Source organism: Caloenas nicobarica, chromosome 15 (assembly GCF_036013445.1).
Source record: "Caloenas nicobarica isolate bCalNic1 chromosome 15, bCalNic1.hap1, whole genome shotgun sequence".
Classification (NCBI taxonomy): domain Eukaryota; kingdom Metazoa; phylum Chordata; class Aves; order Columbiformes; family Columbidae; genus Caloenas; species Caloenas nicobarica.
The window spans coordinates 8,346,373-8,362,394 of NC_088259.1; the positions used below are offsets into that span (position 1 = coordinate 8,346,373).

The 16,022-nt window shown below is 66.1% G+C and overlaps 2 protein-coding genes across 5 annotated transcripts in view; both read right to left on the minus strand.

Annotated features, from left to right (window-relative positions):
• Nucleotides 1-1,790, minus strand: part of SLC12A5 (solute carrier family 12 member 5) — a 28,325-nt gene extending 26,535 nt beyond the window's left edge. For 3 of the 4 annotated variants that reach the window (XM_065645963.1, XM_065645962.1, XM_065645961.1), the window contains exon 1: nt 1,628-1,789. In XM_065645963.1, the coding sequence (XP_065502035.1) occupies nt 1,628-1,736 (109 nt within the window). In that variant the 5' untranslated portion in view covers nt 1,737-1,789. Of the gene's footprint in view, nt 1-1,627 lie in introns of all 4 variants that reach the window. The other variant, XM_065645964.1, reaches the window with a different exon arrangement.
• Nucleotides 1,791-2,484: 694 nt separating this feature from the next.
• MMP9 (matrix metallopeptidase 9) lies at nt 2,485-6,897 on the minus strand. The gene is made up of 13 exons (XM_065645573.1): nt 6,716-6,897; nt 6,268-6,506; nt 5,777-5,925; nt 5,450-5,578; nt 5,195-5,368; nt 4,939-5,112; nt 4,630-4,803; nt 4,367-4,522; nt 4,047-4,278; nt 3,761-3,900; nt 3,523-3,673; nt 3,313-3,416; nt 2,485-3,059 (listed from the first exon to the last, which is right to left on the minus strand). The coding sequence occupies exons 1-13, from the start codon at nt 6,857-6,859 to the stop codon at nt 2,950-2,952; spliced, it is 2,076 nt and encodes a 691-aa protein (XP_065501645.1). The 5' UTR covers nt 6,860-6,897; the 3' UTR covers nt 2,485-2,949.
• Between the last annotated feature and the right edge of the window lie 9,125 nt (nt 6,898-16,022).

A 16,022-nucleotide genomic window follows, 5' to 3' on the forward strand; every position in this document is an offset into this window, starting at 1 on the left:
TAGTCCCTGTGTCTCCATCATCGCCACCCCACTGCCAGCCCCATGTGTGATGCTAAGGGCCAGGCAGCACCCAGCACCCACCTTGGACCTGGTCCCTCCCCGGTGCAGCACAGGCAGCTCTGCCATCTGTAGCCTCACACCAGTCCCACAGGCACCCAGCACCACAGCACCCCCTCCCATCCATCCCTCGGGAGGCTGTATCCACAGCCCTGGGGTCATGGCACAATGCAGGACATGAATTGGGGCAGCCCGGGGTCTCTCCTCCACGTCTTCTGTGCTGCCCCAGCTCCTCAGCACGCACCCTGCCATGGCTGTGGCTAACCCAAGGTGCAGGGTCCATCCTGGGGCGCCTGCCAGCAGGGCTGAGCCACTGACTGTCCTCTGCAAGGGCGCAAGGTCACAGCTCAGCTGGGGAGGGACGTCATTCCTGCGCCTCCCCTGACACAGCCCCTGTGCCATGCCCACCCCAGCTCCTCCCTGGCCAGGCCCGCTCCTTGCCCAGCCCACCTGGCCCTCCACAAGTAGATCAGCTGCCAAGCAGATAAGCCGATCCTGGCGGGCCACAGGCCCCAGCCAGGGCTCCAGCTCAGCACCAGCTGCTCTGCCCCCAGAGCAACCCATGGTCCCGGCCCAGCCACCCTAGGATGCCGTGGGGTGATAAGTGCACCTGCTCGCCACCAGGTCCAGCCCCTCACCGCTTGGCCATGATGCCGGGGACCAGAGCCCACTCACAGGGGCAGAGCCTGGCTGGGCCATCGTGGTGCCCACCCAGCTGCTCGCTGCCTCCCACCAGTGCCCTTTGCTGAGGGTGCAAGGTCACAGCTCCACGCAGCATGGTGCTGCCATCGGCTGGGTTTCTGGGATCGATACGGCTCCGGTGACAGCACAGCCTTGCTGCCACGTCCCCCAGGCACCGTGAGGCGACAGCCTGCCGGCCCCAGCGCCGATGCCCACTGCAGCCCAGTGGTCCGCCACCACCACGGGCTGGCACAGCCTGCCCTCCCGCACCCTGGGCCCTGCAGCCCACCCTCTGCCACAGCTCTCCAGGGAGCAGCGTGTAGCCTCACACACCACAGCTGTCCCCCTGTGTCAGCCACAACCCCGGCTCCATCCCGCTGCCAGTCCTGCGGGAGCAGGGCCTTGTTCCAAAAGATGATGGGGATGGTGATGGGCAGGAGAGCTCCCTGGAGAGTGGGGGCAGCCCCTGGGGAGAGCCCAGGGATGAGGGGTCCTGCCCAGGCAGCTGAGGCCGACTCCCTCCTCTGCACCCCCCATGTCTCAAGCCCCGCAGCCCCACACTAGCTCCACTCCAGGGGTCCCCGCAGCCTCTGAAGTGCCCAGCTGACTGACAGCCGTCCCAAAGCCACTCTGCACACCCCCACGGTGCCCCGACGGCCCTGCCCTGCAGCCCCTGCAACAGCCCCTGCCCTGGGAATCCTGCCCCACCGCCCCTGCTCTGCACCGTGGACCCTCCTCACAGACCCTGTCCTGCCCACAGACCCTGATCCGCCGGCTCTGCCCTACAACCCCCCCCACCCCGGACTCTGCCCCCGGACCTTGCCCGAGAGACACTGCCCCACGCAGCCCCCCTCGGCGCCCGCCCCGCCGGCCGTGCCCGGGCGCTCACCTCTGCCGTCGCGGCCGGGCAGGCGGCCGCTCCCTGCGGCGCGGGCGGGCTCGCGGGCGGGCGCGGGGCCGTGGCGGGGCAGCGCGGTGACGGTGAACCGCCGGCTCATGGCCCCGCCGCCTCCACAAGTGGCTCTGGGCCCCGGCGGCCGCTGAGCGCGGCCCCGCCGGGTGCTGACCGGGGTCCTAGTGCCCGCGGCACCGCCCGCCGCGCCGCCCCCGCGGCTGCAGGGCTGGCACGGCTGGGCCTGACTCGGGTCGGCTGGGCACGGCTCGGGTCGGCTCGGCACGGCTCGGGTCGGCTCGACGGGACGAACCGCGAGTCGCTCTGCCCCGCCTGGCCCCGCACCGTCCCGCAGCCGCCGTCGTACGGGGGGTGCTGGGACCGAACCCCGCGGGACGGGACCGCACTCTGCCCCCGCCCTGCGCGGAGCTGCGACTGCTAATTACAGCTAATTATATCCCCGGGACTGTGGCTGCCCCACCCTGCCACGGCCCCGGCCCCGCTGCGCTCCGCGGGCAGCGCTGAGACGGGTCGGGACGGGCTGGGGCAGGAGGGGCTCTGGAGGGGGGGCGGGGCACGGGGGCCGCCCAGGGCTTGGGGCTGGTGGTGGGGGATGTTGGGACCGGGGAACGTTCTCCCCGGTGGGCCCCGGTGTCCCTTAGGGATCCCAGAGCCCTCAGCAGAAGGAGGGCTTGGCTGCAGCCCCCTCCTCCCAGAGCCCCCTTCCCCACCGACACTGGCACCCCACACCTCGGGGGCGATGACCCCGGCCTGGCACCTCAGGTGTTTGCTATGCCGTGGCCCCAGCCAGCTGACAGAGCACTCGGAGGCTGTATTGAAAGGATTGTCTTTATTAAAAATGGGCAGGTGGAGGTTGGCAGAGCGGGCAGCAGGCAGGAGGCAGAGCCCCGTGCCTCTGCCCTGGCCGAGTTCCCGGGCACCACCTCCCAGCGGAGTCCAGCCTGACCCAGCACGGCTGGCTCAGGAGAAAGACAAAGTTGTTACAGATCTGTGTGCGGTTTGCACCAGGCAAACGCCTTTGCGCGGCACATCCGGCGCTGGCACAGGCGGCACCGTGCTTGCTGCAGCCAGAGTCCTGCTCCCCAGCCAAGGTGCCGCAAGGGGCAACCCCAGGACTCCCTGCCTCCTCCTGCTGAGGAGACGGCAAAGCTGCCACCTCGGTGGGGGCTGCCCCACGGCTGCCAGGCTGTGCGGCCCTCAATGCCCCGGCGGGTCAGGCTGCTAGATGGGAACCGAGCGGTTGGGAGCGGTGGGCAGGGAGCAGCACGCTGGCCGGAGCCGGGCAGCCAGTCAGGTCCTCAGTGCTCGGGGCACTGCAGGATGTCGTACTTGACGTAGCCCACCCGGTCCACCTGGTAGCGCGGCGTCATTCTCCAGTAGAAGCTGCCCCGGCAGAAGTGGTACTTGTCTGGGTGAGGAGGGAGGCGGAGGGAATGGAGGGTCAGCAAGTGGCCGGCCATGCAGGGATCCATCGAGGGGCACAGGCGCTCAGGAATCTGGTCCCCTCACGGGCCCTGCCAGCCCCACCACAGGCACTGCAGGGCTGACGGTGTGCCCTGCCCCAAGGCTGATCCCCACGGTGTAGCCCCTGCCCTGCACCGGGCGTGGAGGGGCAGCCTGGGGGTGACAGCATGGCCCCCGCCCAACAGGTCCCCACTCACCTTGGTAGAGGAAGACGTTGTGTGCGTCGAGGGGGACGCCGGTGAAGACATCGTCGGTGGCATGGGGGTAGCCCTTGTCCACCCTCTGGACCTTAACATCCAGCCTGTGGGGAGAGCAGAGCCGTGCTGAGGGCTGCTGGGATCCCCCCATCCCAGCCCCTCACTGCAGAGAGCCAGCGGGCACCGCCGTCGCAATCAGGACCTGCTCACCTCCAGTAGCTCTCCCCACTGAAGAGCAGCACTTTGCCGCGGCCCCGCTGCAGGGCCCCCGAGATGCGGGTGGCTTCCTTCCCGATGCCCAGCTTCTCGATCCTCCGGGGGCCCAGCACACTCTTGCCAGAAAACACCCAGAACTGCCGACCTGTAGCCGGGAGAGAGCATGAGAGTCAGCTGGCCCCGAGGGTGCCAGCACGGCACCAGGGCTGAGGGCAGCAGGGGCAGAGCTCACCGGCAAAGAAGAAGACCCTCTTGGTGAGCACATCCTGGAAAGCGGCGTCGATGACAGCTGGGAGGCCAGGCCAGGTGTCTGCGATGGAGAAGGCGCCCTGGATGCCTGACTTCCAGAAGGACGAGTAGGTCCAGTATTTCCTGGTGGGGAAGGTCAGCCGTGCTGGTAACCTTGGCCTGGCACAGATCTCTGTCCCCCACGCCCCTCGCACAGCCCCATGTCCCTCTGCTCCCCCTCGTCACCCTGGCACTTGCCAGGGCAGGAGGCGCTGGGCACTGCCGCTCACCCATCCTTGAAGAAATGCAGCTCCCCGTTGATCTCCGTGATGGCATCAAAGTTCTTCTCCATGCAGGCATCCCTGCTGGGGTCCACGGGAATGGGCTGGGCCGTGGGCTCCGGTGTCTCCTCTTCTTCCTCCTCCTCGGTGGTGGAGGCACTGCCGGCCTCGGTGGGCATGGGCTGGGGCTCCTCAGTGGGCACAGGTGAAGGGGCAGTGGGCTCAGGGCCAGAGCCACGACCTGAACAAAGACAGGGGAGGGTGCGAGGCTGGGGGCTGGCTCAGCACAGCAGGACCCCCACCTGACCAGCTGCAGCGCAGCTGCTCACCATATAGGTACTGGATGCCCTGGACATCATCCGGGTCCAGCTGGAAGTCCTGGACGTAGCGGTACATGGGGTACATCAGGGCCTCCCGCACACTGGAGTGGTCCAGCCCCAGCGAGTGCCCAAACTCATGGGCAGCCACCAGGAAGATGCTGTAACCTGGGAGAAAGTGCCGGCCTCAACATTCGGTGGGACAGGACACGCTGGCCGGGGACTGTGACCCCTGTGGGGGTGGGTCCGGAGGGCGCGGGTAGGGAGGCCGGTACCTCTGTCCGGGCAGAAGCCCCACTTCTTGTCGGTGTCATAGTTGCTGGTGGTGGCACACCAGAGCTTGCCATCCTGCCGGCCCTCACTGGTGCAGGTGCTGTATGACTGCCCCAGGAAGGTGAAAGGGAAGACGCACGGGTCCCCCTGGGAGTTGCCGCCGATCACCGCCGTGTCTGCAGCGCAGCGTCAGTGGGGCTGGCCCTGGCTGTGCCAGCAGAGCCCAGGACAGCCCCAGAAGCCCTTGGGAGCCCCCCCTGTGCACCAGGGCTGGGGACCAGCCACCCTGCGCACCCCTTTCCTGCTCGCACCTCGGTTGGGGCAGAAGCCGTATTTCTTGTCCTGGTCGAAACTGGCGGTGGTGGCACACCAGCGGTAGCCATCGGAGCGACCGTCCGTGGTGCAGCTGTTGTAGGAGGTGCCGTCGAAGACAAAGGGGAAGACGCAGGGGGACCCGTCGCTGTTGCCACCGTTGGTGTAGAGGACTGCAGGGCAAGGAGGGGTGAGGGTGGCCCCCAGCACCCACGAGGCTGGGCAGGGGCTGCAGCCACGGCTGCCGCTACTCACGTTCGCTGGGGCAGAAGCCATATTTCTTGTCCCGGTCGTAGCTGGCGGTGGTGGCACACCAGGGCAGCCCATCTGTGCGCCCCTCCGTGATGCACCGGGAGTAGGAGCGGCCCTCGAAGATGAAGGGGAAGTGGCAGTCGGCCCCGTTGGCATTCCCGTGGCGGGTCTTCACCACTGCTCGGGAGAGAGGCAGCTCAGTGACAGGGCTGGGGTGGGCATCACCAGCCCGCCCGACCCGCCAGGCCCTGCCCTTACCTAAGCCAGTTCCCAGCGTCCAGAACTCATCGTCATCGAAGTGGGCATCACCCTGGATCCCCTGGCCCGGGGGAAAGGCATGGGCCAAGAGCCCGTCCTTGCCATCGAACGGGTACCCGTCCCCATGCTCTGTGGGGACAAGCACTCTGAGAGCCAGCCCACCCAGAGGAGCCTCCACATGCCCCACGCGCACATGGACCCAGAGCACGTGAACCCTGTGCAGCCCCTGCGTGCCCAGAGAGACAGGGGTGAGATCCCCAGGCAGGGCACATGTCCAGCCCCCTCCCCGCAGCTGAGCCAGGTCCTGGCCTCGCTATGGGACGTCACCTTGACTGCCAAACATGATCATGATATCCGCCTCGCCGCTGTATATCTGGGTGAAGGTGAGGGGGGTCACGTCACTCCACACTTTGAACGCCCGCTTGAAAGCATCGTCAATGACAGCACGGTCCAGGTCAGGGGAGTAGTTCATCACCCTGTGGGGGGGTCAGCACTGCCAGGTCCCAGCTTGTGCCGCGGGAGTGACTCTGCTCTGGGCATGCAGCTGGGACATGTCCCCGCCCCGGGAGGGGACAATAGCGCTGGCACGGCTGGGCAGAGCAGCTGGCCACTGCCCTCAGGCCAGGGCTCAGATGCTCTCCCAGGCACCAGGGAGCAGATGCTGCCCCTGTGCCAGCTTGGCCAGCTGTGCTGAGACCCGGCTGTGCTGCCAGGCTGAGCTGAGGCTGCTGCCCTGCCTGCGCCCTCGAGCCCGTCTGCATCCCCTGGGGACCATTGCCCCGCGGGCACGAGGCTGATCTCCTGGGGCAGAGACTCACCGGTAAGTCAGGTCCGTGTGTTCCCACTTGAGGTCCCCCTCGAAGGTGAGGAAGGTTCCCACGTCGGGGACACCGCAGCGGGGGGCTCGCATGGCCTCCAGCGTGCCGGCGTCCAGCTCCCCCGTCTCCTCCAGGCCCAGCTGCTTCTGCATCTTGCGCAGTGCCTTGGCCAGGGACACCTGCTTGTCACCTGTCCTCGCCTCCCCCTCTGTGGTGTAGCCGAAGCGCAGCAGGTAGCTCTGGGGAGGAAAGGCACCGGAGGGCTGAGCAGGGCGGGAGGGGGCTTGGGCAGCCCTGGGCAGCACATACCCCGGCACCCACCACCAGGCCGGGCAGCCCCCGGGGCGCAGGGGGACAGGCAGCCCTGAGCTCAGCCCGCAGCCCCGTGCTGCCGCACCAGGAGCTGCTCAGGGTGCCAGGAGATGCAGTGTGCCCATGCTCCCCTCACCTCGGCCAGCTCCAGGTCTGACAGGCCACTGAGCAGCTCCCCAGGGAAGGTGACCAGTGCCTGTGGCTTGTTCTGGAGAGGGGCTGCGCCACAGGAGAGGGCCAGCAGCCCCACAGCCAGTAGGACCAGCAGGACAAGGGCCATGGTAGTGGCAGGAGGGCTGTGGCTGTGCTGAGTCCCTGCCGCTCTGCTCCTGGTGCTGCTGGGCTCCCGCTCCTATTTATGCGTTGGGGAGGCAGTGAGTCACTCTCAGACCCCCCAGCGCCGACTCACGCTCCCTTCCCACGGTGACGAAATGCACACTCAGGCTCCTCTGTTCCTGCCTTAACTGTTTCATCACCTTGTTTACTAAACACGCTCGGTCCCACAGCCACATGTGGTGTGAGGTACAGTGGCTGGGGGCTGTGCTGTGGCACAGCGCAGCCCGGCTGCCCCACAGCAGCGCAGTGGCAAGGGGCATCGTCCTGCCGGTCCCACAGTCATGGTGGCAGGGAGGACAGCAGTGGGTCGCGGAGGCCAGACAGGCACTCGGGACACCGCAGCCATGTCATTGCACCAGCCTACGTCAAGCTTGCCGGCTGAGTGCCGATGCTGCCAGAGCTGGAGTTGTGGGGCTGGGGCAGCTGCCAGGGCTGCACAGGCAGAGCTGGCAGAAGAGCTGCCCAGAGCCATCAGCATCTCCTCTGCATCAGAGCCGAGCACCAGTGCTTGCACCCTCATCGGGACACAGCGTCCATCTCCACCACAGCTGCATCACCCCGCTGGGCAGAGCACTCCTGGCACAGGGGGTCCCCATGGCCCATCACCCCATGGCTACCTCTAAGCCCCCTGCGATGCCGTGGGATATGGTATGCCCTGTCCTTGCTGCTGGCTGTTCCGCAGGGCTCTGCTGACTCAAGTTCCCTGGCGCAGCACAAACCTTGCCATTGGCGTGTGTTTTCTTGCTTCTCCCAAAGTGCCGACGCTTGTGGGAACCCGAGTGGTGAAGGGGAAAGCAAACAGGGACCAGGAGTGAGGGGAAAACAGATGGCAAAGCAGAGAGAAAGGTGCAGTGTCAGCGAGCGAGGCAGGAGGGCCAGTGCAGCCCAGCAACGCTGCCAGAGACACAGGTCCCAGTACAGGTCCGCCTACCCCAGCTCTTGCTAAGCCCAGCCTTGCGGGGCCCCCCTGAGCCCTCAGCTGTCCCCAGCAGGATGATCTCCCCAGCCCAGCCCTGTTGCTGCCCTGCGCTCCCCAGGGCCATAGCCTGTGCCCCTGCAGCCACCCCCTCCCTGCATTGCCCCGGCTCTGGCTGAGCCAAACACACACCCGGGCCGCGGCCGGGCACGCACAGGCAGTGCAAGCCCCCCCTGGGAGGAAGCGGAGCTGAGAAATCGCAGAGTTGCCTCACTCCCCGCCACAGCCCTGCAAGAGCATCCCCAGTTCCCAGGCGGAGGAAGTTGCTCCATAAGCATCCGCTGTCCTGCACCCCGGCGTGACAAACACGTCTGGCCCATGGTGCCCGCACACAGCCCCCCCCTGCGGGACGCAGGCCAGGGACCCCTCAGCCAGGCCACCCCCACTGCCTCCTCCCAACGGGGTCCAGCTTGCTGCCCCTCATGTGCGGCCCAGCTCCTTGCAAGGCAGGAGGCAGCAGCTCCCCATGTGAGGACGGGGCTCTGCCAAGGTGCTCCAAGGCCCCAGCACACAGACCTCGTGCTAGAGCTGGATGCAAAGGCAGCCCTGGGGTGATGCAGCCCCAGGACAGCCGAGGCAAAGGGACCTCTGCACCACACTGCACTGCACCGCAGCGCCTGCAGCACCCTGTGGGCAGAGCCGTGGCCCCACAGAGCCACAGCCCCACAGAGCTGAGCAGTGCTGGCTGGGATGGGCTGGGAGGGAGCGATGGCAGCAGGAGCTGAGAACTGTGGCCCTGCACGCCACGCAGCCCGTCCTGCCAGCCCCTGCATGGTTGGCCCCAGCTGGCTCCGGGGTGCACTGGTGGGTCTGTGGCCCATGGCCCCAAGTACCCTCGAGCTGGACAGCCAGGGTGCCAGGGGGCTGCTGGCCACAGCTCTGCCTCCCGGCCCAGCCTCTCCCACTGACTCATGGCCCCGCTCGCCAGCTTCCTCCTGACACCAGCCCGGGGGAATTTCTGGTGACTCTCTGGAGGCTCCGCAGGGAGCAGGGGCAGGGCTGGGGCAGGAGGGAAACCCCCATGTCTGGAGCACCAGCAGCCTCAGTGCTGGGCAGGGGAACTCCACGGGGATGGGTTGGCACTGCCAGCATGAGCCCCACAGGCAGCCCCGGCCCTGCGCGAGGCAGCTCTGGCCAGGAGCTGGTTATGGCACAGCTCCCCAGCACCAACAGGTGCCCGGGGTGCTCAGGGCAGCTACTGGTGGGAGAGCGGGGTGCTGGGGAGCAGGGAGAGTGCAGGGGATGGCTTTTGGCTGCCACGGACATCAGGACCACCCAGGGGCTCTGCCCAGCCCATGTCTGCCCAGGAGCCCCGTTCGCACTCAGAGCCCCGCGAGGACAAATGATATGGAAAAACCCACGCAGACATCCTTGGTCCCAGCTGCTGCCCGAGCCACGAGGCTGGCTGTCACCACCGCAGCTGCTGAAAGGGGAAGGAACAGCCACTGCAGCCCCTTCCCACGCCCTTAGTCATGGCCACCGTCAGGCAGACCCCCATGGGAAACTGGTCTGGGACCCTGGCTGGGGCGGACGCCTGCCCGGGTCCCTGCCCAGGGAGCTGATGGGACGTGGTGGCACCACTGCCAGGCTGCGGGTCTCCAGCTGGGCCAGCAGCGAGGTCTGGGGGTCCCGCATGGAGAAAGGAACCCCCGAGCTGAGCCTGGACCCTCCCCAGCTCTGTTCGCCCAGCGCAAGCAAGCAGAGTGGGGCCCAGCTGGGGAGGGCGCTGGCACCGGCCGGCCAGGGGAGAGGCCCGACAGCCACAGCCATGGGGTGCACCAGGGTGGCAAAGCTGGAAGCAGAGCCAAGGAGCGGGTGGGCAAGGGGACACCCGGCTGTCACGGTCACTGCCCTGCAGCTGAGCACCCAAGGAGCTGTGCAGGGGACGGTGGGGGACGTGGGAGCAAAGGGTAGGCCCTGGCAAGGGCCGGGCAAGAGCGCGGCGGCATGCGGTGGCAAGGGGAAGCGGGGCTGGAGGGAGTCAGCATCTTGTGCGGGTGAGACAGCACCAGGTCGGGGAGAGCACAGCACCGGCACCGCCGGGAGGCATGGCCCATGCAGAGGGCAGGGACCGTTCAGGCCTGGCAGACCCCATGGCACAGCCAGGAGCCCTGGCTGGCAGGCAGGGCACCAGCATGAGCCCCCAGCCCCAGCACAGCACCCCAAGCCCAGTGCTGCCCCGTGCCATGGGCTCTGCAGTGCCTCGAGCCCAGGCAGCAGAGCTGCCACTCCCGCAAGCACCCGCCTGCCCCACGGCGCGGTGGCACTGGGACTCTCAGCACGGGAGCGGGACTGAAGGCACAGGGACCAGCTTTGCGTCAGAGGCTTGGAAGCCCCATTGTTCCTGCTCAAGGGCTCCAGACAGAAACAACATTCCTGCACACGCTTCCCGTATCTGCTGCCCTGCCGCCGGGCCGCGCATGGGCTGGGTCACATCCTCCAGCTGCGCCCAGGACCCTTCTTGGCAAAGCGTGCTGCATGCCACGGCCCCGCAACGCTGCCAGCCCCGCTTTGCCCTGTTCCACGTGTCCCCTGCTCTGCGGGTGCACCTGCTCATCACCCTGCCTGCCCCTGCCAGACCCTGCCTGCCCGTGCCTCACCTGGGGAACTCCCCACCCCCTCAACAGCTGCTTGCGAATTGTTTGTCAGTTTGCCCAGGCGGGAGGCTCATCCTGCCCCCAGCCCCAGTACCACTGCACCCCACAGCTGCTCATCTGGGTGAGGATGAGGAGGATGACGCAGCCGGTGTCACCTCTGCCCTGCAGGCACTGAAACCAGCACTGCAGTTTCACCATGCAGCAGCACAAATCCCAGCTCCTAACCACACATGGCGGATCCTCCGGCCGTCACACGGCACCCAGGTGGGTGGCACAGTCACCCCCTGCATGGGGCTGGGACATCACCCCTCCACACCTTCCCCAGCCCCTTGGCACCCCGGGAATCCCCCATCTGCTGGGGTTCCCTGGGGATGCTGGAGCCAGGAGATCCCACCTGCGCTCTGCTCCTTGGGGTGGCGAGGCCAGTGCCTGCTCTGCCAGACACAGCCGTGCCAGAGGGGACCCTGTGCCTCACAGAGCCTGCATGGAGCCCTCGCTATGCAGCACAGCCCTGCACTCACCTGGGCCTGCTCACCTCTGTGGGACGGGGAGGAAACCACACTCCTGGCAGCCGGGAAGTGCTCCAGTTGGGAAATCCGGGAAGAGATTGAAGAAACCGGTCAGCCTCTTTGAAGAAACTAGAGGCCTCTGAAATGGCCTTGGTTTTCGATACGGAGGGAAAACCACCCAGACTGCCACATCTGCTGGGGAGCAGCACAGACAGCCCAGCAGCCCCAGGCAGCCCTGGGCCGCAGGGAAGGGCTGCAAGAGCTCCCTTTGAACCTCATCCTGGCTCAGCCTTTGCCTCCAGCTTTGACCAACCCGTGTTCCATCGAGCTCTCCCTGGCTGCAGGAGCACGGGGGGTTCACACCCGTCGGGGGGCGCAGAGGCCAGGGGCTGCTCTGGCTCCCTCAGGCTGCATGGAGCAGCACTGAGACTTTGTCACCTACGGTGGCTTTGGGAAGGGATGTTCACAGGCAGCCCTGCTGCCATTGTCCCCTCAGGCACCCGGAGCCGTCCCCACTGGGGGGACCCGCAGGATCAGGCCCATCTCCTGCACCCCATGGGGGCCGGGAGGGGAGCAGGATGGGGCCAGGCGGCCGCGAGCTCCTGGAGGCACAGCTGCTGCGCTGGCATGGCATGGCACGGGTGGGCAGCGCTTTGTTCCCCAGGGGCGAGATGGGCACAGCAGCTGCCTGCTAAAACGGGAAGAGCCGCAATTGTGACAATGACGGCAAACCTGCCTGCCTGACCGGCGCACGGAGGGGACAGCATGGCGCCAGGAACCCGCCGGTTGCCAGCAACAAAGCGGCTCAGGAATAAGAAGCGGGGGTTTGTAGAAGGTGAAATATGGGCAAAACTGGTTGTATTTAATTGTAAACTACAAGAAGCAGAAGGAAGAGTGGTAGATGCAACATGCTCGAATTTCAGTAAAACATTTGACAACTGTTCTAATGCTCGCTGCCAAATTAATTCAGAGCAGCTCAGTTGTCAACACAGGCATATGGACAAAGCCCAGGCAGCCAGGGATGGCAAACAGCCCGGCAGCCGGGAGCTGCCGGGCTGCACCACTGCAGGGTCTCCTAAGACCCTTCTGCAGGCACGGGTGCCATGGGAGAGAGGATGGCGCTTGCCAGGCTGCAGGGACACAGGTATGGCAGCTGCCAGGCCACGGGGCCACCGAGAGCTGCTGTGTTGCCAGGGAAGAAGGGCTGGAGAGCAGAGCCGGAGCCACCAGCCCTGAGGAACTGCTGTGTCCCCAGCCCCACAGGTACATCCCAGCACCTTGCGGCACAGCAGCCCTGCAGCCCGGCGACCCCCTCTCCAGGGTGGGGGGCACTGACCAGACCAGCAGCGCAGCTGGCGCTGCCGTGGGTCTCAGGACAGCTGTGCCGGGTCCCGGCAGAGGTGGGGGTGGGCTGGGAGCCCCCGTGGCAGTACCAGGGCCAAGCTGCCCCACGCATGTGATGGGACCAGCCTGGCACTGCACACACATAGCTCTCCTGCCTGCTTTGTTTTTTTTACTTATATTTCAGTAATTTGCTGATTACTCTTTTTTAACTAACCAGCAGTGATGAATCAGCAACACAGGAGAGGGTGGAAGCCGACGGCCTTGGACCATGGTTCCGAGGTCTCAGGTTCTGGGAAGGAAACCACAGGATTCCTCCAGAAGGGAAAACAACAGCCAGCAGCAGCCGCGCATCTGGCAGCGCGGAGGGGCCAGCAGGGCCGTGGCTGTTCCCGTCCAGCAGCTCCTAACCCAGCCTGGAGCGAACGTTGGTGGCCCCAGGGCCTGGTGGCAACGGCAGCCATGGATCTGGCTGGACAGGACAAGACACGAGGCAGCACACGGCTCGGCACCATCGCTGGGGCCACGGGCAGGTGGGCACCAAGGGCCCTGGGGGCACCAGGACACACAGAGCGAGCAGGGCCCCTCCATGGGCAGGGCGGCAGCGGGACACACGGACAGAGCTGGGCTCCAGTGAGCCACCTCCTGCCAGATCTCACTGGGGTCAGTGGCCTCAGCCTGGCCCTTCGTCAGCTCCTGAGCCCGGGGAGAGCCAGGAGCAGCTCCTGCTATCTCGGGAGTGCCCCAGGGTCCATCACAGGGTTGGGCCGCAGCAGGTGGGCATTATCCCGCAGCGCTCCCATCGCGCCCTGGCAGCGCAGAGCCTGGTGCTGCCGGCACTGCGGGGATGCTGCTCCCCGGGCACACGCTGTCCCCCTTGCTGCCACTCCGGCATGGAGCAATCCCCCGGGAGCGTCCTCGGGAGCCGCCGGTGCTGGGAAGGATCCGGGCGGTGAAGCAATCTGGGGTGAAGAAAAACCCATTTCCTGCAGCAAGGGCTGTTTTGCTCAACGTTTTACAAAATGTGCTGATGCAACTGCCTGTCCCAGGTGGGATATAAACACCAGCCTGGTTGATGTGGATCCGTGCCCTGCAGCTACACAAACATTGCCAGCAATGTTTTCTTTAAAAAAGGAAACAAGGAGGAACAAACAGCACGAACAAAAAATCCCTGACTGCGGAAGGGCTCCGGTTGCAGGGGGGCCCCTGCGCTGGGCCCCGCACTCAGCCCCGGCCATCACCTAATCTGGGACAGGGACCGAGGCCGGGAGCTCACAGGCAGCGCGGGGGACAAACTGCTGCGGGTACCAGCGCTCCCGCCCTGGTACAAATCAGCTCCAGACCCCACGCAAGTCTTATTGCTTTGCTCTCCAGACACGAGAGCTCGTGTTGTCTTCTCAAACAGTTCCCAAAAGGCTTCTATCCTGGTGCTTCCCCTACCAAGATATTTGGACACACACCCAACGTGTGCTGCAGCCATTTTTGGATTCTTTTAAGCCTCTTGCCGAGATTTCTTTGTTTTCTTTGGCCCTGAAAGGATTTCGGGCATGGGAGCTGCAATGGCAGAGCACTATCAGAGAAGCTGTGCTTGGAAACTCCCTGCTTACCCCTGCCCGGGGCCTCGCAGTGTTTTTAAAAATAGCAGGTGACCATCCCAGCAAAGCTCCTGCCGGTACAGCCCTGTGAGGCAGTGGACATAGTACCTCTGCAGGGAACAGGGAAGCTTTAGGAAACTTTCCACCAGTCACACCAGCATCAGGAGGGTCCACACGAGCCCCTGGAGCCACCATCCATGGTGAACATCCCTCATCTGGCTCAGTGGCTGAGCACAGGTACAAAGAGAGGAGCCTACCAGGCCCACAGGATCCATCCCCTTCCCTCCACCCAGGAGGCAGCTTCTGCCAGGGGTTCCTCCTTGTCCCCCCTGAAACACGGAGCTTCCCCCAACAGGGAGCACAGGGACATCCCAGCACTCAGACAGCACCCACTCCCCTGGCCTGAGCCACAGAGAGGGGACATGGGGAGGGGACATTGTCCACAGGAGCCCCTTGTGTCCTCCCGGCTCCACCTCCCTCACAGCAACTGCCAAGCTATGCAGGGTTGCATTAAAGAGGAGAAATGGAAAAAAACAAACCAAACCAAACCAAACCCAGCCCCTTGGTCTCTCTCAGTTCAGACATAACAGTGACGGCAGCAGCTGGCTGGGCACAGGGACTTGGCACCTGTGTCACTATCAGGCATAGGGACTCAGCACCCGCGTCACCGTCGGGCAGCGTTGCCGCAGCCTGGGGTGAGTCCCGCTGGCACTGCCTCCCTGGGACAGGGAGGACACAAACCTGCCAAGGGTGGATGTAATTAGCTTGAAAATGAGCCGGAAGATGCATGTGCACCAGGGTGGTGGTTCAGCGGCGCACAGCGCCACTGAGACACCTTGTCCGGGGCAGGAGGTGCCGGAGGGACTGAGGGAGCAGCAGAGCCTGGGGCTGGATCTGGCCCCCACCCCTCGCCCTGGAGAAGCACCACGGCCAGACACCAAGTGCTGGCCCGGCCCACCTGCCGTCCAACGCTGGCCCTCGGGTTTTTGGCAGGCCAGCTCTGCACTCGCAGGCTGTGCCAGATGACACAGTCTGTCCTCCTGCCGCTGGCACCATGTCAGCACCAGCTCTGTACTGGCCACCCTGGCGAGTGAGACCAGGCGCCCGCCCGCCCAGAGCTGCTCTGCACGGAGCCGCAGTGCAGGTGACGCAGCCCAGTGGCCCCGGGGCCCGGCCAGGACACGCAGCCTCGGCCCCACACCCAGCGATCGTGTCCACACACAGGGACCGAGCAGCAGGTTCAGCCCAACATGTCCCAGCCTCGGGAGAGCACAGGCACAACACGGCTCCTTTCTTCCAAAAAAACCCAGGACAGAGATGTTGTCAGTCGACCACTGCAGCATGAGAAACTTCGGTGAGAGCAAAGAGCCGCCCGAGCCGGGGATCATTAAAGCCGTCAGTGCGGAGTGGGGCTGAGCCTGGACAATCTGTGCAGCTCCAGGGCTGGCACACGTGGTGCTGCCAGAGAGCCGGGGCAGACGCAGGCCCCGAGCGCAGCCCTGCGGGGACACGGCGGCATCAGGGGGGCTGGGAGCCCCGGCCAGGCCGGGGCAGCCACAGCCTGTGCGGGAGATGCCGACAGCCCAGGCACCCATCGCCAGCCGCACTGGAGCAAACCAGCCCGGGTGACGGTTCAGTCAGAGAGAACAGGGGATGGCGGCTGCTGTTCGAGCGCGGAACCGCCAAGACAGCGACGTTTGGCCTCCCAAGGGAGAGCGAACCCGCCCGGCCCGGCAGAGTGGGGGGAAAGCGCTGAAGGGCCGGGGCTGTGCAGCCACCGGGCGGGCCCGGGCCCCGCAGGGAGGGCCCGGCAGAGCCCCCGCAGCTCGGCCGCGCCGCTCCGGGGCCGATCAGCGCCGCTGGGCCTGCGGACGGGATCAGGAGCCACCCCGGGCCCCGTGCCCACCGCGGGCACCGAGCAGCCGCGAAGGGCAGGATTGGGAGCACCGCGGGACAGGGCCGGGCGCGGTGCCGGTACCGCAGAGCCGCCCTCCCCGCGGCGGGACGGGACCGGTGGGGCGGCGGGCGGGACGGTCGCGGAAGGGTCCGACTCGCCCGAGATCCCTGTCCCGCCATGGCCACTTCCGCC

What these genes read in the sequence shown, in the direction of transcription:
- MMP9 (XM_065645573.1), bottom strand. Translation starts at nt 6,859, where the DNA reads ATGGCCCTTGTCCTGCTGGTCCTACTGGCTGTGGGGCTGCTGGCCCTC. An exon ending in TGGCTTCTGCCCCAGCGAAC is followed by an intron (nt 5,113 to 5,194) that starts GTGAGTAGCGGC and finishes CTTGCCCTGCAG; the next exon opens with TCCTCTACACCAACGGTGGC. An exon ending in CAACGTCTTCCTCTACCAAG is followed by an intron (nt 3,060 to 3,312) that starts GTGAGTGGGGAC and finishes CTCCTCACCCAG; the next exon opens with ACAAGTACCACTTCTGCCGG.